Below are 27,061 nucleotides of genomic sequence, written 5' to 3' on the forward strand. Positions count from 1 at the left end.
CGTAGGTCAGTGTCCTCTGGCCACTAGCCCCCCCTTTACCTTCTTCAGAGTCCGGGTCTGTTTCTCCAGCTCCGAGGGCCGTAGGTCAGTGTCATCAGGCCACTAGCCCCCCCTTTACCTTCTTCAGAGTCCGGGTCTGTTTCTCCAGCTCCGAGGCCCGTAGGTCAGTCCTCAGGCCATTAGCCCCCCCTTTACCTTCTTCAGAGTCCGGGTCTGTTTCTCCAGCTCCGAGGCCCGTAGGTCAGTGTCCTCAGGCCACTAGCCCCCCCTTTACCTTCTTCAGAGTCCGGGTCTGTTTCTCCAGCTCCGAGGCCCGTAGGTCAGTGCCCTCAGGCCACTAGCCCCCTTTACCTTCTTCAGAGTCCGGGTCTGTTTCTCCAGCTCCGAGGCCCGTAGGTCAGTCTGCCCCCCTTTTTCTTCCAGCTGTTTCTCCAGAGGCCCGTAGGTCAGTGTCCTCAGGCCACTAGCCCCCTTTACCTTCTTCAGAGTCCGGGTCTGTTTCTCCAGCTCCGAGGCCCGTAGGTCAGTGTCCTCAGGCCACTAGCCCCCTTTACCTTCTTCAGAGTCCGGGTCTGTTTCTCCAGCTCCGAGGCCCGTAGGTCAGTGTCCAGGCCAGGCCACTCAGAGCCCCCAGTGTTTACCTTCTTCAGAGTCCGGGTCTGTTTCTCCAGCTCCGAGGCCAGTAGGTCAGTGTCCTCAGGCCACTAGCCCCCCTTTACCTTCTTCAGAGTCCGGGTCTGTTTCTCCAGCTCCGAGGCCCGTAGGTCAGTGTCCTCAGGCCACTAGCCCCCCTTTACCTTCTTCAGAGTCCGGGTCTGTTTCTCCAGCTCCGAGGCCCGTAGGTCAGTGTCCTCAGGCCACTAGCCCCCCTTTACCTTCTTCAGAGTCCGGGTCTGTTTCTCCAGCTCCGAGGCCCGTAGGTCAGTGTCCTCAGGCCACTAGCCCCCCTTTACCTTCTTCAGAGTCCGGGTCTGTTTCTCCAGCTCCGAGGCCCGTAGGTCAGTGTCCTCAGGCCACTAGCCCCCTTTACCTTCTTCAGAGTCCGGGTCTGTTTCTCCAGCTCCGAGGCCCGTAGGTCAGTGTCCTCAGGCCACTAGCCCCCCTTTACCTTCTTCAGAGTCCGGGTCTGTTTCTCCAGCTCCGAGGCCCGTAGGTCAGTGTCCTCAGGCCACTAGCCCCCTTTACCTTCTTCAGAGTCCGGGTCTGTTTCTCCAGCTCCGAGGCCGTAGGTCAGTGTCCTCAGGTAGCCCCCCTTTACCTTCTTCAGAGTCCGGGTCTGTTTCTCCCTCTTCAGAGTCCGGGTCTGTTTCTCCAGCTCCGAGGCCCGTAGGTCAGTGCCCCCTTTCCTTCAGAGGCCACTAGCCCCCCTTTACCTTCTTCAGAGTCCGGGTCTGTTTCTCCAGCTCCGAGGCCCGTAGGTCAGTGTCCTCAGGCCACTAGCCCCCCTTTACCTTCTTCAGAGTCCGGGTCTGTTTCTCCAGCTCCGAGGCCCGTAGGTCAGTGTCCTCAGGCCACTAGCCCCCCTTTACCTTCTTCAGAGTCCGGGTCTGTTTCTCCAGCTCCGAGGCCCGTAGGTCAGTGTCCTCAGGCCACTAGCCCCCCTTTACCTTCTTCAGAGTCCGGGTCTGTTTCTCCAGCTCCGAGGCCCGTAGGTCAGTGTCCTCAGGCCACTAGCCCCCCTTTACCTTCTTCAGAGTCCGGGTCTGTTTCTCCAGCTCCAGAGGCCCGTAGGTCAGTGTCCTCAGGCCACTAGCCCCCTTTACCTTCTTCAGAGTCCGGGTCTGTTTCTCCAGCTCCGAGGCCCGTAGGTCAGTGTCCTCAGGCCACTAGCCCCCTTTACCTTCTTCAGAGTCCGGGTCTGTTTCTCCAGCTCCGAGGCCCGTAGGTCAGTGTCCTCAGGCCACTAGCCCCCTTTACCTTCTTCAGAGTCCGGGTCTGTTTCTCCAGCTCCGAGGCCCGTAGGTCAGTGTCCTCAGGCCACTAGCCCCCTTTACCTTCTTCAGAGTCCCTGTTTTCTTCAGAGTCCAGAGGGTCTGTTTCTCCAGCTCCGAGGCCCGTAGGTCAGTGTCCTCAGGCCACTAGCCCCCTTTACCTTCTTCAGAGTCCGGGTCTGTTTCTCCAGCCGTAGGTCAGTGTCCTCAGGCCACTAGCCCCCCTTTACCTTCTTCAGAGTCCGGGTCTGTTTCTCCAGCTCCAGAGGCCCGTAGGTCAGTGTCCTCAGGCCACTAGCCCCCCTTTACCTTCTTCAGAGTCCGGGTCTGTTTCTCCAGCTCCGAGGCCCGTAGGTCAGTGTCCTCAGGCCACTAGCCCCCCTTTACCTTCTTCAGAGTCCGGGTCTGTTTCTCCAGCTCCGAGGCCCGTAGGTCAGTGTCCTCAGGCCACTAGCCCCCCTTTACCTTCTTCAGAGTCCGGGTCTGTTTCTCCAGCTCCGAGGCCCGTAGGTCAGTGTCCTCAGGCCACTAGCCCCCCTTTACCTTCTTCAGAGTCCGGGTCTGTTTCTCCAGCTCCAGGAGGCCCGTCCGAGGTCAGTGTCCTCAGGCCACTAGCCCCCCTTTACCTTCTTCAGAGTCCGGGTCTGTTTCTCCAGCTCCGAGGCCCGTAGGTCAGTGTCCTCAGGCCACTAGCCCCCTTTACCTTCTTCAGAGTCCGGGTCTGTTTCTCCAGCTCCGAGGCCCGTAGGTCAGTGTCCTCAGGCCACTAGCCCCCTTTACCTTCTTCAGAGTCCGGGTCTGTTTCTCCAGCTCCGAGGCCCGTAGGTCAGTCCTCAGGTCCTCAGGCCACTAGTCCTCAGGCCACTAGCCCCCTTTACCTTCTTCCCCCTTTACCTTCTTCAGAGTCCGGGTCTGTTTCTCCAGCTCCGAGGCCCGTAGGTCAGTGTCCTCAGGCCACTAGCCCCCTTTACCTTCTTCAGAGTCCGGGTCTGTTTCTCCAGCTCCGAGGCCCGTAGGTCAGTGTCCTCAGGCCACTAGCCCCCCTTTACCTTCTTCAGAGTCCGGGTCTGTTTCTCCAGCTCCGAGGCCCGTAGGTCAGTGTCCTCAGGCCACTAGCCCCCTTTACCTTCTTCAGAGTCCGGGTCTGTTTCTCCAGCTCCGAGGCCCGTCCTCAGGTCAGAGTGTTTCTCCCTCAGGCCAGGTCAGTGTCCTCAGGCCCCCCTTTACCTTCTTCAGAGTCCGGGTCTGTTTCTCCAGCTCCGAGGCCCGTAGGTCAGTGTCCTCAGGCCACTAGCCCCCCTTTACCTTCTTCAGAGTCCGGGTCTGTTTCTCCAGCTCCGAGGCCCGTAGGTCAGTGTCCTCAGGCCACTAGCCCCCTTTACCTTCTTCAGAGTCCGGGTCTGTTTCTCCAGCTCCGAGGCCCGTAGGTCAGTGTCCTCAGGCCACTAGCCCCCCCTTTACCTTCTTCAGAGTCCGGGTCTGTTTCTCCAGCTCCGAGGCCCGTAGGTCAGTGTCCTCAGGCCACTAGCCCCCCCCTTTACCTTCTTCAGAGTCCGGGTCTGTTTCTCCAGCTCCGAGGCCCGTAGGTCAGTGTCCTCAGGCCACTAGCCCCCCCTTTACCTTCTTCAGAGTCCGGGTCTGTTTCTCCAGCTCCGAGGCCCGTAGGTCAGTGTCCTCAGGCCACTAGCCCCCCTTTACCTTCTTCAGAGTCCGGGTCTGTTTCTCCAGCTCCGAGGCCCGTAGGTCCTCAGGCCACTCCAGCTCCGAGGCCGTAGGTCAGTGTCCCCCCCTTTACCTTCTTCAGAGTCCGGGTCTGTTTCTCCAGCTCCGAGGCCCGTAGGTCAGTGTCCTCAGGCCACTAGCCCCCCTTTACCTTCTTCAGAGTCCGGGTCTGTTTCTCCAGCTCCGAGGCCCGTAGGTCAGTGTCCTCAGGCCACTAGCCCCCCTTTACCTTCTTCAGAGTCCGGGTCTGTTTCTCCAGCTCCGAGGCCCGTAGGTCAGTGTCCTCAGGCCACTAGCCCCCCTTTACCTTCTTCAGAGTCCGGGTCTGTTTCTCCAGCTCCGAGGCCCGTAGGTCAGTGTCCTCAGGCCACTAGCCCCCTTTACCTTCTTCAGAGTCCGGGTCTGTTTCTCCAGCTCCGAGGCCCGTAGGTCAGTGTCCTCAGGCCACTAGCCCCCCTTTACCTTCTTCAGAGTCCGGGTCTGTTTCTCCAGCTCCGAGTCCGGGTCTGGCCCGTAGGTCAGTGTCCTCAGGCCACTAGCCCCCCTTTACCTTCTTCAGAGTCCGGGTCTGTTTCTCCAGCTCCGAGGCCCGTAGGTCAGTGTCCTCAGGCCACTAGCCCCCCCCTTTTACTGTTTCTCTTCAGAGTCCCGGGTCTGTTTCTCCAGCTCCGAGGCCCGTAGGTCAGTGTCCTCAGGCCACTAGCCCCCCTTTACCTTCTTCAGAGTCCGGGTCTGTTTCTCCAGCTCCGAGGCCCGTAGGTCAGTGTCCTCAGGCCACTAGCCCCCCTTTACCTTCTTCAGAGTCCGGGTCTGTTTCTCCAGCTCCGAGGCTCCTCAGGTCAGTGTCCTCAGGCCACTAGCCCCCCTTTACCTTCTTCAGAGTCCGGGTCTGTTTCTCCAGCTCCGAGGCCCGTAGGTCAGTGTCCTCAGGCCACTAGCCCCCTTTACCTTCTTCAGAGTCCGGGTCTGTTTCTCCAGCTCCGAGGCCCGTAGGTCAGTGTCCTCAGGCCACTAGCCCCCCTTTACCTTCTTCAGAGTCCGGGTCTGTTTCTCCAGCTCCGAGGCCCGTAGGTCAGTGTCCTCAGGCCACTAGCCCCCTTTACCTTCTTCAGAGTCCGGGTCTGTTTCTCCAGCTCCGAGGCCCGTAGGTCAGTGTCCTCAGGCCACTAGCCCCCCTTTACCTTCTTCAGAGTCCGGGTCTGTTTCTCCAGCTCCAGGCCACTAGCCCCCCTTTACCTTCTTCAGGCCCGTAGGTCAGTGTTTCTCCAGCTCAGGCCACTAGGCCACCCCCCTTTACCTTCTTCAGAGTCCGGGTCTGTTTCTCCAGCTCCGAGGCCCGTAGGTCAGTGTCCTCAGGCCACTAGCCCCCCCTTTACCTTCTTCAGAGTCCGGGTCTGTTTCTCCAGCTCAGAGGCCCGTAGGTCAGTGTCCTCAGGCCACTAGCCCCCCTTTACCTTCTTCAGAGTCCGGGTCTGTTTCTCCAGCTCAGAGGCCCGTAGGTCAGTGTCCTCAGGCCACTAGCCCCCCTTTACCTTCTTCAGAGTCCGGGTCTGTTTCTCCAGCTCCGAGGCCCGTAGGTCAGTGTCCTCAGGCCACTAGCCCCCCCTTTACCTTCTTCAGAGTCCGGGTCTGTTTCTCCAGCTCCGAGGCCCGTAGGTCAGTGTCCTCAGGCCACTAGCCCCCCCTTTACCTTCTTCAGAGTCCGGGTCTGTTTCTCCAGCTCCGAGGCCCGTAGGTCAGTGTCCTCCTGTGTTCTCAGGAGGCTCTGGATCCTCTCAGTCAGGGAATGGTTCTGTCTCTTACTGTTAGACAGGGCTTCAGGCCACTAGCTTTACCTTTCAACACGTTTCTCCAGCTCCTAGGTAGGTCCTCAGGCCACTAGCCCCCCTTTACAGACTCCACACAGGTCAGTGTCCTCACACACACACACACACACACACACACACACACACAGCCCCCTTTACCTTCTTCAGAGTCCGGGTCTGTTTCTCCAGCACACAGGTCAGTGTCCTCAGGCCACAGCCCCCTTTACCTTCTTCAGAGTCCGGGTCTGTTTCTCCACACAGGTCAGTGTCCTCAGGCCACTAGCCCCACTTTACCTTCTTCAGAGTCCGGGTCTGTTTCTCCACACAGGTCACACAGCCCCCACCTTCTTCAGAGTCCGGGTCTGTTTCTCCAGCTCCACAGGTCAGTGTCCTCAGGCCACTACTTTACCTTCTTCAGAGTCCGGGTCTGTTTCTCCACAGGCCCGTAGGTCAGTGTCCTCAGGCCACACTATTAGACAGGGTTTCTTCACGTCCTCAGCTTATCAACCGTCTGTTTCCTCCAGCTAGGCCACTGTTAGGTCAGTGTCCTCAGGCCACTAGCCCCCCTTTACCTTTTAGTCCGGGTCTGTTTCTCCAGCTAGGCCCGTAGGTAGGAACACACACACACACACACTATTAGACAGGGCTTCAGAGTCCGGGTCTGTTTCTCCAGCTTATCAACACGCTCCTATAGCAACACACACACACACTATTAGAGTCAGGTCTGTTTCTCCAGCTCCGAGGCCCAGCTCAGTGTCAGGCCACTAGCTCCTCTTAAGTTTCTCCACACACACACACTTTATTCAGAGTCAGGGTCTTCACGCAGCTTATCAACACGCTCCTATAGGAACACTCAGGCCACACTATTCAGACAGGGCTCCAGCTCAGGCCCGTCAGTCCTCTTATCAAGTCACGCTCCTCCATAGGAACACTGGCCACAGCCCACTTTACTATTAGACAGGGCTTCACGCAGCTTATCAACACGCTCCTATAGGAACACACACACACACGCACACACACTATTAGACAGCGTCTCACGCAGCTTATCAACACGCTCATATAGGAACACACACACACACCCATCCACACACACACCCATCCACACACACACACACCCACACACACACACACACACACACACACACACACACACACACACACACACACACACACACACACACACACACACACACACACACACTATTAGACAGGGCCTCATGCAGTATATCCAGCCAGTTAAACTACATTCCAGAGACGTTCCAAAAGTCCAGGAACTCCTTCCTAGTGTTGCTAACTCCTTCCTAGTGCCGCTAACTCCTTCCTAGTGCCGCTAACTCCTTCCTAGTGCCGCTAACTCCTTCCTAGTGCCGCTAACTCCTTCCTAGTGATGCTAACTCCTTCCTAGTGTCGCTAACTCCTTCCTAGTGCCGCTAACTCCTTCCTAGTGCCGCTAACTCCTTCCTAGTGATGCTAACTCCTTCCTAGTGTCGCTAACTCCTTCCTAGTGCCGCTAACTCCTTCCTAGTGCCGCTAACTCCTTCCTAGTGATGCTAACTCCTTCCTAGTGCCACTAACTCCTTCCTAGTGATGCTAACTCCTTCCTAGTGATGCTAACTCCTTGCAAATCCCAGAAATCCCGAGAACCAGGGAATTTGTGGAAAGTTTAGGTATTCAGTTCAATAAAGGTAAATACATTTGTGCAACCCGATTAATTTATTTTATCTTTATTAAACTAGGCAAGTCAGTTAAGAACAAATTCTTATTTACAATGACGGCCTAAGAACAGTGGGTTAACTGCCTTGTTCAGGGGCAGAACGACAGATTCGTACCTTGTCAGGTCGGGGGTTTGAACTTGCAATCTTCCGATTACTAGCCCAACACTCTAACCACTAGGCTACCCTGCCGCCTCTACACTCTAACCACTAGGCTACCCTGCCGCCTCTACACTCTAACCACTAGGCTACCCTGCCGCCTCTACACTCTAACCACTAGGCTACCCTGCCGCCTCTACACTCTAACCACTAGGCTACCCTGCCGCCTCTACACTCTAACCACTAGGCTACCCTGCCGCCTCTACACTCTAACCACTAGGCTACCCTGCCGCCTCTACACTCTAACCACTAGGCTACCCTGCCGCCTCTACACTCTAACCACTAGGCTACCCTGCCGCCTCTACACTCTAACCACTAGGCTACCTGCCGCCTCTACACTCTAACCACTAGGCTACCCTGCCGCCTCTACACTCTAACCACTAGGCTACCCTGCCGCCTCTACACTCTAACCACTAGGCTACCTGCCGCCTCTACACTCTAACCACTAAGGCTACCTGCCGCCTCTACACTCTAACCACTAGGCTACCCTGCCGCCTCTACACTCTAACCACTAGGCTACCCTGCCGCCTCTACACTAACCACTAGGCTACCCTGCCGCCTCTACACTAACCACTAGGCTACCCTGCCGCCTCTACACTAACCACTAGGCTACCCTGACGATCCTGTCTGTAGCAGCAGCATGCATGTGGATGGGAACGTCTCAATCCAATCAATCACTTGTTCATGATAAACAGTACCAATCCAAAAGCTTGGACACACCTACTCATTCAAGGGGCATTTCTTTATTTAAAAAAAAATACTATTTTCTACATTGTAGCATAATAGTGAAGACATCAAAACTATGAAATAACACATATGGAATCATGTAGTAACCAAAACAGTGTTAAACAAATCAAAATATAGTTTTAGATTTTTTTTTTTTTTTTGAAGTAGCCGCCCTTTGCCTTGATGACAGCTTTTAGTTGTGCCTAAGAACAGCCCTTAGCCGTGGTATATTTGGCACGGACCTTATTGCTTAAATATATACAGTATATACTCATTTCCTTTGCCTAAAACACCTCTATTTAATTTATGGGGTCCTTGTCCTTGGGTTGTTGTTGTCTAATAATGTTCTGTATTATGTTTCCTGTTTTGTGTGGAGCCCCAGGAAGAGTAGCTGCTGATTTTGCAATATCTACTGTGGATCCTAATAAAATACCAAATACCAAATACTATAATATTTTAAAAACAAAAAAAACTAAGTTTTAAGAAAGAATAGGCATTGGTCTGAAGCTGAAAAAGAAAAAGAAAATAAATTCACATTAGCACCTAGTGAAGCTGCAGCTGGCCCAGAACTAGCTAGATGACTACAGGGGAGACTACACAATGTAACTGGCTAGATGACTACAGGGGAGACTACACAATATAACTAGCTAGATGACTACAGGGGAGACTACACAATGTAACTAGCTAGATGACTACAGGGGAGACTACACAATGTAACTAGCCAGATGACTACAGGGGAGACTACACAATGTAACTGGCTAGATGACTACAGGGGAGACTACACAATATAACTAGCTAGATGACTACAGGGGAGATTACACAATATAACTAGCTAGATGACTACAGGGGAGACTACACAATGTAACTGGCTAGATGATTACAGGGGAGATTACACAATATAACTAGCTAGATGACTACAGGGGAGAATACACAATGTAACTAGCTAGATGACTACAGGGGAGACTACACAATGTAACTAGCTAGATGACTACAGGGGAGACTACACAATATAACTAGCTAGATGACTACAGGGGAGAATACACAATGTAACTAGCTAGATGACTACAGGGGAGACTACACAATGTAACTAGCTAGATGACTACAGGGGAGAATACACAATGTAACTAGCTAGATGACTACACAATGTAACTAGCTAGATGACTACAGGGGAGACTACACAATGTAACTGGCTAGATGACTACAGGGGAGACTACACAATGTAACTAGCTAGATGACTACAGGGGAGACTACACAATGTAACTAGCTAGATGACTACAGGGGAGACTACACAATGTAACTGGCTAGATGACTACAGGGGAGACTACACAATGTAACTAGCTAGATGACTACAGGGGAGACTACACAATGTAACTGGCTAGATGACTACAGGGGAGACTACACAATATAACTAGCTAGATGACTACAGGGGAGATTACACAATGTAACTAGCTAGATGACTACAGGGGAGACTACACAATGTAACTGGCTAGATGATTACAGGGGAGATTACACAATGTAACTAGCTAGATGACTACAGGGGAGACTACACAATGTAACTAGCTAGATGACTACAGGGGAGATTACACAATGTAACTAGCTAGATGACTACAGGGGAGACTACACAATGTAACTGGCTAGAAGACTACAGGGGAGACTACACAATGTAACTAGCTAGATGACTACAGGGGAGACTACACAATGTAACTGGCTAGATGGCTACAGGGAGCGCAAAATATGGATGAGCTGTTCTCAATGGAAGGGTTCTGGAATATTCTCTCTTGTCAAGACGAGGTGTGACTGTGAGTACACCATAGTCATCCACCTCGGTGGAAAGGACATGGAACACACGAAGGGGACAGCCCTTTGTGCATCAGAAGAGAGCTGATTTGGAAGCAGTCATCCGAATGTTTCCCGGGGCAACGGTGATCTGCTCTGACATCACACAGTGGGAGGAGTTGGATTCTTTCAGTGGGAGGAGGACATCAACAAGCACTTAAGAGATGGCCCAGTGGGAGGAGGACATCAACAAGCACTTAAGAGATGGCCCAGTGGGAGGAGGACATCAACAAGCACTTAAGAGATGGCCCAGTGGGAGGAGGACATCAACAAGCACTTAAGAGATGGCCCAGTGGGAGGCGGACATCAACAAGCACTTAAGAGATGGCCCAGTGGGAGGCGGACATCAACAAGCACTTAAGAGATGGCCCAGTGGGAGGCGGACATCAACAAGCACTTAAGAGATGGCCCAGTGGGAGGAGGACATCAACAAGCACTTAAGAGATGGCCCAGTGGGAAGAGGACATCAACAAGCACTTAAGAGATGGCCCAGGGGGGGAGGACATCAACAAGCACCTAAGAGATGGCCCAGTCCTTGGGTTGCTAGACATTTGCGTTATACACCCATTCTTCCACACTGAACAACCACTCTCGTTTTTGCCTTAAAATAAAAGGTTCCTATTTCTGAAGTAAATCTCTATTTGTAATGTAAATTGCATGTTATAGAAAAGTCCAGATTATTGTTTGCTGTCGATTAGGCTTGTTTTTGAGAAACTTCAAGCCGTGAGTCACCTCCTCATTGGGGTGATAGCGTAGCCTAGTGGTTAGAGCGTTGGACTAGTAACCGGGAAGGTTGTGAGTTCAAACCCCCGAGCTGACAAGGTACAAATCTGTCGTTCTGCCCCTGAACAGGCAGTTAACCCACTGTTCCCAGGCCGTCATTGAAAATAAGAATATGTTCTTAACTGACTTGCCTGGTTAAATAAAGGTAAAATAAAAAATAAAAAAATAATTGCTCGTTGTACAGTATCAGGGAAAGCAAAAGACACCTAAATATGTGCTTTTAGAAACAGACACTCTCTCAGTATAGTGACGTAGGTCAAGAACATTCGCTACTTTATTTGTGCTCATTTGTTAGTGCTTCAATTACACGCAGGTGTCTAGATCAGCAGTGTACAGATGATGACTTCAGCTTTATGCCAAAAAGACTTATCTTCGAAAATATAGCCTGCCAGCTTTGCTCGCATGCTGGTTAACTACCTAGCCAACGTTAGCTCTCATCTGACTGGTATAACATTACGTTAGCTAGCTAGCTATCTAACTACCCAAAACAAAACCGCATTCATTGGCTAGCTACATTTTATTTGCCTGTTAGTTAGCTAGCTAACTGTAAGCCGACTGGTGTTAGCTAGCTACAGAGGCTAGCTGCTGGACTTTGTACAAGCACGCTAAAGTTAGCTACGTAACATTAACTAGTTAGCTACCTAGCTAATCAAAAATATCTATTTGCATTTAACGATTAACCTCAGCTTGAATAACAACATATAGCTAGCTATATACAGACACTTGTGTTTTGTTCCATACACTTGAGTTTCGGCAAAAAAAGCATTGTCAAAAATGCTACAAAATGGTAGCTCATCATTGGTTCTTAACGGACAGAAATTAGAATGTGAGAATGATACATTATAAATGTAATAAAAACTACAAACTTAAGTCAATACTGTATATATATTTTTTTTTAAAGTCCAATGGTCACTTTATGGACGCTATAGTCTCTTTTTAATCCGACGTCTAGGATTTGAGCTAAATTGGCACCGAGAAATATGTTGCTAACAACCCTGCTTAAATTTTTTTTTTAAAGAGGCAGAGACTTTTCAGTTTGTGGCTTTTTATTGGCTGACAGAAACCTGAGCAAAAAAAAAGAAAAGATTTATACAGAGAGTTGCAGTGTTTTTGTTTGCACAGCATACTTGAAGTAGCAGCCCTCAACCTCGGTCTTTAAGGCTCTCCTGAGGAACTCAGGGAAAATTAATGAGCTCATCGCACCATTCGGGGGTACCGGGTCCCAAATAGCACCATTATGCCCTACACCGTGCACTACTTTTTCACCAGAGCCCAATGGGGCTACATAGGACATAGGGTATCAATTGGGACGAAAACCCCTGATCCTTCAGGTCCTTAAGGACAGCAAAGGTACATAAAATAAAAACTGAAAAAGGTTCCATACTGTAACTGAACTGTAAATCAAACAGCAGTAATGGAAGTTTTAAGATGATTTCATTTTATTTTCATGAAGTTTCAAATAGAAACGCCTCGCGTTAGGTTGGAAAACATATACGTAATGTGTATACACTGTGAGGGGTTTTTAAAACCCTTTCCAGGAATATTCATTTGGAGTTAAAATCACTCTTTTAAAAGAGGACATCTCCACCATGCACAGACTATACCTGCAGGTGGGTGAGGTTTGGTGACAGACATTACATCCCAAATGGCACTGAATATTTAGTGCACTACTATATATGGTTAATGCACAATATAGGACCTCAAAGCCAGTTCCACTGTGGGTTTTTCCCCCATTGTTTCCCTGTAATCAGGGACTGACTTAGACCTGTCATTCATTACCAGGTAGAACAGAATACCAGCAGGCTCCGGAACTCGCACGGTAAGAGTTGAACAATGATATAGTAGGGTGTCCCTACCTGCATGAGCCTTCGGTCCTGGTCTGAGACGGTGAGAGCCATCTGCAGCTGGGTGGTCTGCTCCTGCATGGCTCCTACAGTGGCACTACTGTCATTGAGAGAGGTGGACAACCCCTGGAGCTGCTCTCTCAGCTGGCCCTCCTGGATAGAGTGAAGGGGGGATGGAGGGAGGGATACGTGGAGGGAGGGATGGGTGGATGGAGGGAGGAATGGGTGGAGGGAGGGATGGGTGGGTGGATGGAGAGAGAGGAGGTGGGAGGAATGAGGGAAGGAGGAGGAGGGAGGGAGGGAGGGGTGTAGAGAGAGTGGGCAGGAGGGAGGGAGGGGTGTAGAGAGGGTGGGCAGGAGGGGATTGGTGGGTGGATTAATTTACTAACGAACAAGGATAAAACAACAAAGTAAATTTGCTTATTTCCACAGTGGTGCTTTTCCTGCAGTCAAACGACCACAGCGCCCTCTAGTGGTCTCATGGGTGGAATGTTATTACAATTTTTAATACATAGTTAAATCCGGTGTTTCTATGTCATAATATTGTGTTATATTTCAGTCTTCTGCACTATATCTGACATGGTACAGGTGTCTTCTTTTAAGCCCATAACTACGTGTGTGAGGTGGATACTTTGGTTTCAAAATAGATTTGTTTAAGGACTACCAAGAAACACTCTGTGTGACCCTGATTTAACCCACTGCAGTAAAATGTTATAATGCTCCTTAAAGGGGACATTAACAGAAGCAGAACATATGCCCAGTCCAGTACAGTCAAGTCCAGTACAGTCCAGTCCAGTACAGTACATACCTGGAGCCCAGTCCAGTCCATTACAGTACATACCTGGAGCCCAGTCCAGTCCAGTCCAATACAGTACATACCTGGAGCCCAGCCCAGTCCAATACAGTACATACCTGGAGCCCAGCCCAGTCCAGTCCAGTACAGTACATACCTGGAGCTCAGCCCAGTCCAGTCCAGTACATACCTGGAGCTCAGCCCAGTCCAGTCCAGTACATACCTAGAGCTCAGCCCAGTCCAGTCCAGTACAGTACATACCTAGAGCTCAGCCCAGTCCAGTACAGTACATACCTAGAGCTCAGTCCAGTCCAGTACAGTACATACCTGGAGCTCAGCCCAGGCCAGGGCCGTAGCCAGCCGTTCCTCGTTCACCCTCAGCCCAGCCGCCCGGTCCTCAGTCACCCCCAGCTCTCTCCTCAGCTCTGCAAGCCTTTTCATTGGATTTATTTGACAATTTAAAAAAAATAACAATTCAATAACCCATTTGGATTCAATGCATTTAAAATGACTGAACATAACAACAACACAACCATTTAATGTAGATTTCCCCCCAAAAATAATATATTTTTCATTTGATGGCCATATAATTTTTATTTTATTTTATTTTACTAGGCAAGTCAGTTAAGAACACATTCTTAGTTTCAATGACGGCCTGGGAACAGTGGGTTAACTGCCTGTTCAGGGGCAGAATGACAGATTTTGTACCTTGTCTGCTCAGGGGTTTGAACTCGCAACCTTCCACTTACTAGTCACACGCTCTAACCACTAGGCTACCCTGCCACATCAATTAGTAATAATAGTGGATCGTTTTAGAAAGTTCTGGAACTCAACTTTCTGGTAGAAATAGTTATACATTGCTGAGTTGTACTCACTTCTCAGGACATAATCTCTAGTACATCGTACAATTATTATGAAAATATGAAATATCATATATGATGTAGTTCCTATTTTTAACAAAAGTATGGGGAGAATAACTAAAAATGCTTTATAAATATAGTAACAATCAAAACAACTTATTATAATAATTTACCTTTCTTATACCTGTAAAATAAATATGAACAAACTTCATGACAGTCTGATATTGACACCATTTCATATAACTGATGACAGAGACCTTTCTGCTTAAATGTCCTCTGAGAGACGCAGAAACACCATTCAAATGTGTCCAGGACTCGTCCGTCTTTGACCAAGACAAGACTAGTGGTCTTGTTTCAAATCTCAATTTTTAAAATTAAATGTACTTTTTGTTTTTCACGTTTGAGAGCTCTAAATCCATCTGAGAACATCACAGTGAGATGAAACTACTATTGTTGCATTTGAGTCTCGTCGTTTCACAAGGAAATCCTTCCATTATCTGGAAAGGCCAGAAAATGTGACCTGTCGCTTCCTATGCAAATGAACGATTTCCCGTGTCTGTGAATCTCACAGCTGTGCTTGCAATAGTGTATATGAATGTGGACAACCGGCGCTTTTCGGGAGTGTAATTGATGTTGCGCCATTCACAGAGCGTGTTGTACGCAGAAATATCAACCGGAACTGATTCAGAACCGGACTTAACGTTTAGGAGGATTTATTATTTCCATCGTGGTCCTCTTGTTTTGGCTGACAGGATAAGGCTTCCCTGATAGCGATAACTATCACGTAACAATAATATAAACACTAGATTATAAATACAGGAAACCAATTACCTCTCCCCCAGGGCTGCCACCTCTCCTTCCAGTTCGGCTGCCCTCCGCTGTGCCCGTTCCAGCTCTCCCTCTAGGGTCCTCTGGGAGAGCTCCAGACGTGATGCCCGGCTTTCCGCTGTCTCCAGGGCCTCCTTCAGCCTCCGACGCTCCCCCTCACAGCGAGCCTCCCCGGCCCGGGAACGATCCAGCTTCTCCTGGAACTCAGTCAGTTAGTCAGTCAGCCAGCCAATCAGTCAGCCAGCCAGCCGATCAGTCAGTCAGCCAGCCAGCCAGCCAATCAGCCAGCCAGCCAGCCAGTCAGTCAACACTCAGTCAGTCAATCAGTCAACACTCAGTCAGTCAGTCAGTCAACACTCAGTCAGTCAGTCAACACTCACTCAGTCAGTCAACACTCACTCAGTCAGTCAACACTCACTCAGTCAGTCAACACTCAGGCAGTCAGTCAACACTCAGTCAGTCAGTCAACACTCACTCAGTCAGTCAACACTCAGTCAATCAGTCAGTCAGTCAGTCAACACTCATTCAGTCAGTCAACACTCAGTCAATCAGTCAGTCAGTCAGTCAGTCAGTCAGTCAACACTCACTCAGTCAGTCAACACTCACTCAGTCAGTCAACACTCACTCAGTCAACACTCACTCAGTCAGTCAACACTCAGTCAGTCAGTCAACACTCACTCAGTCAGTCAACACTCACTCAGTCAGTCAACACTCACTCAGTCAGTCAACACTCAGTCAGTCAGTCAGTCAACACTCACTCAGTCAGTCAAAACTCACTCAGACAGTCAACACTCATTCAGTCAGTCAACACTCACTCAGACAGTCAACACTCATTCAGTCAGTCAACACTCACTCAGTCAGTCAACACTCAGTCAGTCAGCCAGTCAGTCAACACTCAGTCAGTCAGTCAGTCAGTCAGTCAGTCAGTCAGTCAGTCAGTCAGTCAGTCAGTCAGTCAACACTCAGTCAGTCAGTCAGTCAGTCAGTCAGTCAGTCAGTCAGTCAGTCAGTCAGTCAGTCAGTCAGTCAGTCAGTCATCCCTGCTCAGTCGACATGAAACAGCGTAAGGTTGGATGACTTTCAGTCAGGGCAGTTAACGGTACCTGCAGTGTCCTACTATTAGCTTCAAAGGTCTGCAGACTGGTCTTGAGTTTAACTACTTCCTCAGCCAGGCTCTTCCTGTCCCTGTCCCCTCGCCGTGTCACTTCCTCCTGCAGGGAGAGGGAGGTCTGAGCCCCGTACAGCTGCTCCGACACCTCTCTCTTCCCTGGAAAACACACAGACAGAGAGATGTGAGCCCCGCACAGCCTCTCCGTTCCCTGGACAACACACAGACAGAGAGATGTGAGCCCCGCACAGCCTCTCCGTTCCCTGGACAACACACAGACAGAGAGACCTGAGGCCCATACAGGATCTCTCTTCCCTGGACAACACACAGACAGAGAGATCTGAGGCCCGCACAGGCTCTCCCTTCCCTGGACAACACACAGACAGAGAGATCTGAGGCCCGCACAGGCTCTCTCTTCCCTGGACAACACACAGACATAGAGATCCGAGGCCCATACAAGCTCTCCCTTCCCTGGCCAACAGACAGAGAGACCCGAGGCCCATACAGGATCTCTCTTCCCTGGCCAACAGACAGAGAGATTCGAGGCCCATACAGGGTCTATCTTCCCTGGCCAACAGACAGAGAGATCCGAGGCCCATACAGTCTCTCCCTTCCCTGGCCAACAGACAGAGAGATCCGAGGCCCATACAGGATCTCTCTTCCCTGGCCAACAGACAGAGAGATCCGAGGCCCATACAGGATCTCTCTTCCCTGGACAACAGACAGAGACGACCCACTACACAATACAATTAAAGTCTCCTTTTTTTTTTACAATATCTGAGCATCTATTTAGATACTCCCATGCCATTGGTTTGCTCATTGGATTTCAGTTTGTATTGACTGCTATGTGTGGATGGAAATATACTTCAACTTGAACTGAAACACAGTACGATTCAGTCCTCAAAATGTGCACCGTATCAGGCTCTCTCACCCTCCTCCAGGCCCTTCAGGGCTTTGGTCAACTGTTGCAGCCTAGTGCCTGACTCGTCCTGGCTGGTCTGTAGCTCGGCCACCTGCCGGGTTAGACTGGTCACGTGGGCCTTAGCTTCATCCTGCAGGGGAGAGGAACCAACCGGCAGTCACTCATAACGCCACGATCACGACGGAGATTCAAAAGCAGCCGTCAACACTCAGTCAGTCAGTCAGTCAACACTCTTTCAGTCAGTCAGTCAGTCAGTCAGTCAGTCAGTCAGTCAGTCAGTCAGTCAGTCAGTCAGTCAGTCAGTCAGTCAAGTCAGTCAACACTCAGTCACTCAGTCAGTCAGTCAGTCAGTCAGTCAGTCAGTCAGTCAGTCAGTCAGTCAACACTCAGTCAGTCAGTCAGTCAGTCAACACTCAGTCAGTCAGTCAGTCAACACTCAGTCAGTCAGTCAGTCAGTCAGTCAGTCAGTCAGTCAGTCAGTCAGTCAGTCAGTCAGTCAGTCAGTCAGTCAGTCACTCAGTCAACACTCAGTCAACAGTCAGTCAACACTCAGTCAGTCAGTCAGTCAACACTCAGTCAGTCAGTCAGTCAGTCAGTCAGTCAGTCAACACTCAGTCAGTCAGTCAGTCAACACAGTCAGTCAGTCAACACTCAGTCAGTCAGTCAGTCAGTCAGTCAGTCAGTCAGTCAGTCAGTCAGTCAGTCAGTCAACACTCAGTCAGTCAGTCAGTCAACACTCAGTCAGTCAGTCAACACTCAGTCAGTCAGTCAGTCAGTCAGTCAGTCAGTCAACACTCAGTCAGTCAGTCAGTCAACACTCAGTCAGTCAGTCAGTCAACACTCAGTCAGTCAGTCAGTCAGTCAGTCAGTCAGTCAGTCAGTCAGTCAGTCAACACTCAGTCAGTCAACACAGTCAGTCAGTCAGTCAGTCAGTCAGTCAGTCAGTCAGTCAACAGTCAGTCAACACTCAGTCAGTCAGTCAGTCAGTCAGTCAGTCAGTCAGTCAGTCAGTCAGTCAGTCAGTCAGTCAGTCAGTCAACACTCAGTCAGTCAGTCAGTCAGTCAACACTCAGTCAGTCAGTCAGTCAGTCAGTCAGTCAGTCAGTCAACACTCAGTCAGTCAGTCAGTCAGTCAGTCAACACTCAGTCAGTCAGTCAACACTCAGTCAGTCAGTCAGTCAGTCAGTCAGTCAGTCAGTCAGTCAGTCAGTCAGTCAGTCAGTCAGTCAGTCAGTCAGTCAGTCAGTCAGTCAGTCAACACTCAGTCACTCAGTCAGTCACTCAGTCAGTCAGTCAGTCAGTCAACACTCAGTCAGTCAGTCAGTCAGTCAGTCAGTCAGTCAACAGTCAGTCAGTCAGTCAACACTCAGTCAGTCAGTCAGTCAACACTCAGTCAGTCAGTCAGTCAGTCAGTCAGTCAGTCAGTCAGTCAGTCAACACTCAGTCAGTCAGTCAGTCAGTCAGTCAGTCAGTCAGTCAACACTCAGTCAACATTCAGTCAACACAGTCAGTCAGTCAACACTCAGTCAGTCAGTCAGTCAACACTCAGTCAGTCAGTCAGTCAGTCAGTCAGTCAGTCAGTCAGTCAGTCAGTCAGTCAACACTCAGTCAGTCAGTCAGTCAGTCACACTCAGTCAGTCAGTCAGTCAACACTCAGTCAGTCAGTCAGTCAGTCAGTCAGTCAGTCAGTCAACACTCAGTCAACACTCAGTCAACACTCAGTCAGTCAACACTCAGTCAGTCAGTCAGTCAACACTCAGTCAGTCAGTCAGTCAACACTCAGTCAGTTAGTCAGTCAGTCAGTCAGTCAGTCAGTCAGTCAGTCAGTCAGTCAGTCAGTCAGTCAGTCAGTCACACTCAGTCACAGTCTCAGTCAGTCAGTCAGTCAGTCAGTCAGTCAGTCAGTCAACACTCAGTCAGTCAGTCAGTCAACACTCAGTCAGTCAGTCAACACTCAGTCAGTCAGTCAACACCCAGTCAGTCAGTGAGTCAGTCAGTCAACACTCAGTCAGCCAGTCAGTCAGTCAACACTCAGTCAGTCAGTCAGTCAGTCAGTCAGTCAGTCAGTCAGTCAGTCAGTCAGTCAGTCAGTCAGTCAGTCAACACTCAGTCACTCAGTCAGTCAGTCAGTCAGTCAGTCAGTCAGTCAGTCAGTCAACAGTCAGTCAGTCAACACTCAGTCAGTCAGTCAGTCAGTCAGTCAGTCAGTCAGTCAGTCAGTCAGTCAGTCAGTCAGTCAGTCAACACACAGTCAGTCAGTCAGTCAGTCAGTCAGTCAGTCAGTCAGTCAGTCAGTCAGTCAGTCAGTCAGTCAGTCAGTCAGTCAGTCAACAGTCAGTCAGTCAGTCAGTCAACACTCAGTCAGTCAGTCAGTCAGTCAGTCAGTCAGTCAGTCAGTCAGTCAGTCAGTCAGTCAGTCAGTCAGTCAGTCAGTCAGTCAGTCAACACTCAGTCAGTCAGTCAGTCAGTCAACACTCAGTCAGTCAGTCAGTCAATACTCAGTCAGTCAGTCAGTCAGTCAACACTCAGTCAGTCAGTCAGCCAGCCAGTCAGTCAGTCAGTCAGTCAGTCAGTCAGTCAGTCAGTCAGTCAGTCAGTCAGTCAGTCAACACTCAGTCAGTCAGTCAGTCAACACTCAGTCAATCTATGAAAGAATTTACAGAAAATGATTTATGCGATAATATTGCGATGATTTGACTGTTTTATTGGGAAACGATTGGGTCAAATTTGCATAATATGCAGGGATTGTTGATTTAGCTGTAAATAAATAAAAAAATTGCGATCGCGGAATTGGAATCGTGGAGGGACTGGACAATAATCCACCAGTACTGAGGACATCTTCTGTGTTTAGCTCCTGCTTTAAAAGTACTGAGTGTTACAGTACCCTGTGTCTCTTAGTGTCTTTGAGTTCCTGGTGGAAGTCCCTGAGGGCTCTCTGCACCGCGTCCACATCCAGCTCCCCCTCATCACTACAGGATGGGAAGGACACAGGACCTCCCGGGGATGTGCTGGTTTCACCTATTACATATAGAGATGCACGCCAACTCACTGAGACACTGATTAATTTCATTTAAAATTATTATTTGATGTTATGTTAGCTTAACACCAGAATCACTGTCCTTATCAGTCATTACAAAGAGTGGCGGTCCATTCTACGGCATTAGTGAGTGACCATCATACCCTTCACAGGTGAGCGACTTCTCCAGGGGGAGGGGCTTCTTCCTCTGGACCCAGGGGTCTGTGAGCGGCCTATCCCGAGGGTTCGTCTCAGGGCAGAGGTCAGCCCGACCAGCCTGTGCTCCAGCTCTCTGCGCTGGCCTTCCCCATGTCCTAGCTGCTCCTCCAGCCCCTGAGCACGGCCCTCTGCTAGGCTAACACGCAGGGTGAGCTCCCTTACCTGGGGAAAGGTTGGGAACCACGAGGGCTCTGTGGTTAGCATTGGCGGTCACACAACAAAGTGTTGCATTGTGGTTTGTTTAGAGACCAGTAGCTGTGGGTCGATGGGCGAGACCAGAGAACTAGTATAGACCAGAGAACTAGTATAGACCAGAGAACTAGTACAGACCAGAGAACTAGTATAGACCAGAGAACTAGTATAGACCAGAGAACTAGTACAGACCAGAGAACTAGTATAGACCAGAGAACTAGTATAGACCAGAGAACTAGTATAGACCAGAGAACTAGTATAGACCAGAGAACTAGTATAGACTAGTATAGACCAGAGAACTAGTACAGACCAGAGAACTAGTACAGACAAGAGAACTAGTATAGACCAGAGAACTAGTACAGACCAGACAACTACAGACCAGAGAACTAGTAGACCAGAGAACTAGTATAGACCAGAGAACTAGTACAGACCAGAGAACTAGTATAGACCAGAGAACTAGTATAGACCAGAGAACTAGTATAGACCAGAGAACTAGTATAGACCAGAGAACTAGTATAGACCAGAGAACTAGTATAGACCAGAGAACTAGTACAGACCAGAGAACTAGTATAGACCAGAGAACTAGTACAGACCAGAGAACTAGTACAGACCAGAGAACTAGTACAGACCAGAGAACTAGTACAGACCAGAGAACTAGTATAGACCAGAGAACTAGTACAGACCAGAGAACTAGTACAGACCAGAGAACTAGTACAGACCAGAGAACTAGTATAGACCAGAGAACTAGTACAGACCAGAGAACTAGTACAGACCAGAGAACTAGTACAGACCAGAGAACTAGTACAGACCAGAGAACTAGTACAGACCAGAGAACTAGTACAGACCAGAGAACTAGTATAGACCAGAGAACTAGTATAGACCAGAGAACTAGTATAGACCAGAGAACTAGTACAGACCAGAGAACTAGTACAGACCAGAGAACTAGTACAGACCAGAGAACTAGTATAGACCAGAGAACTAGTACAGACCAGAGAACTAGTACAGACCAGAGAACTAGTATAGACCAGAGAACTAGTATAGACCAGAGAACTAGTATAGACCAGAGAACTAGTATAGACCAGAGAACTAGACCAGAGAACTAGTAGACCAGAGAACTAGTACAGACCAGAGAACTAGTACAGACCAGAGAACTAGTAGACCAGAGAACAGACCAGAGAACTAGTACAGACCAGAGAACTAGTACAGACCAGAGAACTAGTACAGACCAGAGAACTAGTACAGACCAGAGAACTAGTACAGACCAGAGAACTAGTACAGACCAGAGAACTAGTATAGACCAGAGAACTAGTACAGACCAGAGAACTAGTACAGACAAGAGAACTAGTACAGACAAGAGAACTAGTACAGACCAGAGAACTAGTACAGACCAGAGAACTAGTATAGACCAGAGAACTAGTATAGACCAGAGAACTAGTACAGACCAGAGAACTAGTATAGACAAGAGAACTAGTACAGACAAGAGAACTAGTACAGACAAGAGAACTAGTACAGACAAGAGAACTAGTACAGACCAGAGAACTAGTACAGACCAGACAACTAGTACAGACCAGAGAACTAGTACAGACCAGAGAACTAGTACAGACCAGAGAACTAGTATAGACCAGAGAACTAGTACAGACCAGAGAACTAGTATAGACCAGAGAACTAGTACAGACCAGACAACTAGTACAGACCAGAGAACTAGTATAGACCAGAGAACTAGTATAGACCAGAGAACTAGTACAGACCAGAGAACTAGTACAGACCAGAGAACTAGTATAGACCAGAGAACTAGCCAAACGTGTGGATAGGTATGTCATATTTCATTGAAAGTAACAAAACAGACACTTGCCAATAAACCCAATGACGGCGAGCTCATGGATACCATCGTAGTGAGGAATATAACATGTGTAGAGTGGGGGGGGAAACCCCTCTGCACATGTGCAGATACTTGGCTAATGCTGTTGTTCTTCATCTGTGTATCGACTAGCTATCTAGTATAGAACCGCCACTATAGTTAGCATGATGGCTAAGTGTGACATGTATTCCTATGGGAAATGCTAACTCACCGTCTTAGTAATACGTGTCTTTACCTGAGTAGACTGCTCCTCTAGTGCCAACACTAATTGTGAGGTCTCTTCGCAGTGGAGGAGGAGACTCTGTTGAAGCCCCGCCTCTCTCTCCGCCAGCACTTCCCTCATCTGACGCTCCGCGTCCTCCAGCTCCACAACACGACGCTGCAACCCAGAAGCCTGATGGAGAGATACAGGAAATAGAGAGAAGAGAGGGGCATTATGGGAAGGATTTTAAGACATTTTCTAAATGCACTTTAAATACCTTTTATAACTACAAATGAAAAGCTGAAAAAAACTGAAATAAGTCAATAAGTATTCAACCAAGTTCTCATGGCAAGCCTAAATAATAGTATTTAACATTATTTTTGAACGACTACCTTATCTCTGCAAACCACACATACAGATAATTGTAAGGTCCGTTATTCAAGCAGTGAAATGTAAACACAGATTCAACCATAAAGACCTGGGAGGTTTTCCAAGTCCTTGCAAAGAACACCTAATGCTAAAAAAAAGCAGACATTGAAAATCCTTCTGAGCATGGTGAAATTAGAAATTACACTTTGGATGGTGTATCAATACACCCACTACAAATACACAGGAGTCCTTCCTAACTCAGTTGCCGGAGAGGAAGGAAACTGCCCAGGGTGACTTTAAAACAGTTACATAGTTTGAAGTCGGCCCTTCACCTTGTTCGGGTGGTGTTCGGGTGGTGTTCGGGTGGTGTTCGGGTGGTGTTCGGGTGGTGTTCGGGTGGTGTTCGGGTGGTGTTCGGGTGGTGTTCGGGTGGTGTTCGGCGGTCGACGTCACCGGCTTTCTAGTCACCACCGATCCATGTTTCATTTTCGTTTTGTTTTGTCTGTATTACACACACCTGGTTTCAATTCCCATATCAGGTTCCTTATTTATCCCTCTGGCATACATTTCTGTTCTGTCCGCGATTGTTGGTGTCTTAGTGGTTGTTGTAGGTGTTAGTTTGCATGTATTTTCCTATTTGGAATATTGCTTGAATTTTTTGTGAGTAAACTCGGTTGTGTTGCTCAAACCTGTGTCCTGACTCTGCTACATCTCTGCACCCAATCGCTGACAATAGCTGTGATAGGAGAAAACTGAGGATGAATCAATAACATTGTAGTTACTCCACAATACTAACCTAAATGTCAGAGTGAAAAGAAGGAAACCTGTACAGATTTCTTTTATTTTTTTTTACAAAAGACACTAAAGTAACACTACAAAAGTAAAAAAGTAATTATCCTGAATTGTGTTTGGGGCAAATCCAATACATCACATTACTGAGTACCACTCTCCATATTTTCAAGCATAGTCGTGGCTGCATCATGTTATGGGTATGGCTATAGTCGTTAAGGCCTGGGGAGTTTTTCAGGATAAAAAATTTAAAAGAATGGAGATAAGTACAGGCAACATCCCAGAGGAAAACCTGGTTCAGTCTGCTTTCCACCAGACACTGGAAGATGAATTTATCTTTCAGCAGGACAATAACCTAAAACACAAAGCCAAATCTACACTGGAGTTACTTACCAAGAAGACAGTGAATGTTCCTGAGTGGCCGAGTTACTGTTTTGACTTAAATCTACGTGAGAATCTATGGCAACACCTCAAAATAGTTGTCTAGCAATAATCAACAACCAATTTCACAAAGCTTGAATAATTTTAAAAAGAATAATGGGCAAATGTTGCACAATACAGGTGTGGAAAGATCTTTAGAGACTTACCCAGAAAGACTCACAGCTGTAATCACTCTTAGAGACTTACCCAGAAAGACTCACAGCTGCAATCACTCTTAGAGACTTACCCAGAAAGACTCACAGCTGTAATCACTCTTAGAGACTTACCCAGAAAGACTCACATCTGTAATCACTCCTAGAGACTTACCCAGAAAGACTCACAGCTGTAATCACTCTTAGAGACTTACCCAGAAAGACTCACAGCTGTAATCACTCTTAGAGACTTACCCAGAAAGACTCACATCTGTAATCACTCCTAGAGACTTACCCAGAAAGACTCACAGCTGTAATCACTCTTAGAGACTTACCCAGAAAGACTCACAGCTGTAATCACTCTTAGAGACTTACCCAGAAAGACTCACAGCTGTAATCACTCTTAGAGACTTACCCAGAAAGACTCACAGCTGTAATCACTCTTAGAGACTTACCCAGAAAGACTCACAGCTGTAATCGCTGTCAAAGGTGATTCTGACATGAACTATTGACTTAGGGGGTTGAATACTTATCAAAAAAAATATATATTTGCGTTTTATTTTTCATACAGTGAATGTGGAACCTTGACTTTTTCCTTAACTTGTTATGATTAAATAGATTGATGAGGAAAACAATCTATACCAATCACCGCATTCTATACCAATCACTGCATTCTATACCAATCACTGCATTCTATACCAATCACTGCATTCTATACCAATCACTGCATTCTATACCAATCACCGCATTCTACACCAATCACTGCATTCTATACCAATCACTGCCTTCTATACCAATCACTGCATTCTATACCAATCACCGCATTCTATACCAATCACTGCATTCTATACCAATCACTGCATTCTATACCAATCACTGCATTCTATACCAATCACTGCATTCTATACCAATTACTGCATTCTATACCAATCACCGCATTCTACACCAATCACTGCAATCTATACCAATCACTGCATTCTATACCAATAACCGCATACTATACCATTCACCACATTCTATACCAATCATCACCACATTCTATACCAATCACCGCATTCTATACCAATCACCGCATTCTATACCAATCACCACATTCTATACCAATCACCACATTCTATACCAATCACCGCATTCTATACCAATCACCGCATTCTATACCAATCACCGCATTCTATACCAATCACCGCATTCTATACCAATCACCACATTCTATACCAATCACCACATTCTATACCAATAACCGCATTCTATACCAATCACCACATTCTATACCAATCACCGCATTCTATACCAATCACTGCAATCTATACCAATCACCGCATTCTATACCAATCACCACATTCTATACCAATCACCACATTCTATACCAATCACCGCATTCTATACCAATCACCACATTCTATACCAATCACCACATTCTATACCAATCACCACATTCTACACCAATCACCACATTCTTATCGGCAGACTCAATAGCCTTGGCTTCTCAAATGATTGCCTAGCCTGGTTCACCAACTACTTCTCAGATAGAGTTCAGTGAGTCAAATCCGAGGGCCTGTTGTCTGGACTTCTGGCAGTCTCTATGGGGATGCCACAGGGTTCAATTCTCGGGCCGACTCTTTTCTCTGTATATATCAATGATGTCGCTCTTGCTGCTGGTGATTCTCTGATCCACCTCTACGCAGATGACTCCATTCTGTATACATTTTGCACATCTTTGGACACTGTGCTAACAAACCTCAAAACGAGCTTCAACGCCATACAATACTTCGTCCATGGCCTCCAACTGCTCTTAAATGCTAGTAAAACTAAGTTCATGCTCTTCAACCGATCGCTCCCTGCACCCACCTGCCGATCACTGTACCTGTTCACAGCCAATCTGTAAATAGCACACCAGACTACCTCAAGCCCATATTATTACTTACCCTCTCACTTTTTTGCACCCCAGTATCTCTACTTGCACATCATCTTCTGCACATCTATCACTCCAGTGTTAATGCTACATTGTAATTATTTTAGCCTCCATGGCCTCTTTATTGCCTTACCTCCCTACTCTTCTACATTTTCACACACTGTACATATATCTTTCTATTTTTCTTTTGTGTTATTGACTGTACGTTTGTTTATGTGTAACTCTGTGTTGTTGTTTGTGTCCCACTGCTTTGCTTTATCTTGGTCAAGGTCGCAGTTGTAAATGAGAACTTGTTCTCGACTGGTTTTCCTGGTTAAATAAAGGTGAAATAAAATACAGAAATATATCAAATAAACACAATAGACCATAAAGACAAAGCAAAAACGTTTTTTTATTTATTTTTTGCTAATTTATAAGGACTGGCCACCCCTCAGAGCCTGGTTCCTCTCTAGGTTTCTTCCTAGGTTCCTGCATTTCTCGGGAGTTTTTCCTAGCCACTGTGTTTCTACATCTGCATTGCTTGCTATTTTGGGGTTTTAGGCTGGGTTTCTGTACAGCACTTTGAGATATCAGCTGATGTAAAAAGGGCTTTATAAATACATTTGATTGATTGATTGATTGTTGAAGCACCTTAGGCAGTGACTACAGCATCGAGTCTTCTTGGGTATGACGCTACAGTCTTCTTGGGTATGACACTACAGTCTTCTTGGGTATGACGCTTTCAGGTCTCACCAGATGTTCGATTGGGTTCAAGTCCGGCCTCTGGCTGGGCCGCTCAAGGTCATTCAGAGACTTGTCCCGAAACCACTCCTGCGTTGTTTTGGCTGTCATTGTCCTCTTGGGTCAATGTCCTGTTGGAATGTGAACCTTCACCCCAATCTGAGGTCCTGAGCACTCTGGAAC

At 48.1% G+C, this 27,061-nt stretch overlaps 1 protein-coding gene across 1 annotated transcript in view; it reads right to left on the minus strand.

Moving 5' to 3' along the window:
• crocc2 (ciliary rootlet coiled-coil, rootletin family member 2) overlaps nucleotides 1–27,061 on the minus strand; it is a 201,131-nt gene that overhangs the window by 15,319 nt on the left and 158,751 nt on the right. Inside the window, exons 27-36 of the mRNA XM_046292232.1 lie at nucleotides 22,550–22,708; nucleotides 20,210–20,426; nucleotides 19,914–20,047; nucleotides 17,039–17,159; nucleotides 16,103–16,266; nucleotides 15,003–15,196; nucleotides 13,639–13,744; nucleotides 12,531–12,671; nucleotides 6,427–6,446; nucleotides 5,344–5,473 (exon numbers count right to left, since the gene is read on the minus strand). Coding sequence (XP_046148188.1) covers nucleotides 5,344–5,473; nucleotides 6,427–6,446; nucleotides 12,531–12,671; nucleotides 13,639–13,744; nucleotides 15,003–15,196; nucleotides 16,103–16,266; nucleotides 17,039–17,159; nucleotides 19,914–20,047; nucleotides 20,210–20,426; nucleotides 22,550–22,708 — 1,386 coding nt within the window. The remainder of the gene's footprint in view (nucleotides 1–5,343; nucleotides 5,474–6,426; nucleotides 6,447–12,530; nucleotides 12,672–13,638; nucleotides 13,745–15,002; nucleotides 15,197–16,102; nucleotides 16,267–17,038; nucleotides 17,160–19,913; nucleotides 20,048–20,209; nucleotides 20,427–22,549; nucleotides 22,709–27,061) is intronic.

The sequence above is a fragment of the Oncorhynchus gorbuscha genome, linkage group LG02, assembly GCF_021184085.1.
Source record: "Oncorhynchus gorbuscha isolate QuinsamMale2020 ecotype Even-year linkage group LG02, OgorEven_v1.0, whole genome shotgun sequence".
Classification (NCBI taxonomy): Eukaryota; Metazoa; Chordata; class Actinopteri; order Salmoniformes; family Salmonidae; genus Oncorhynchus; species Oncorhynchus gorbuscha.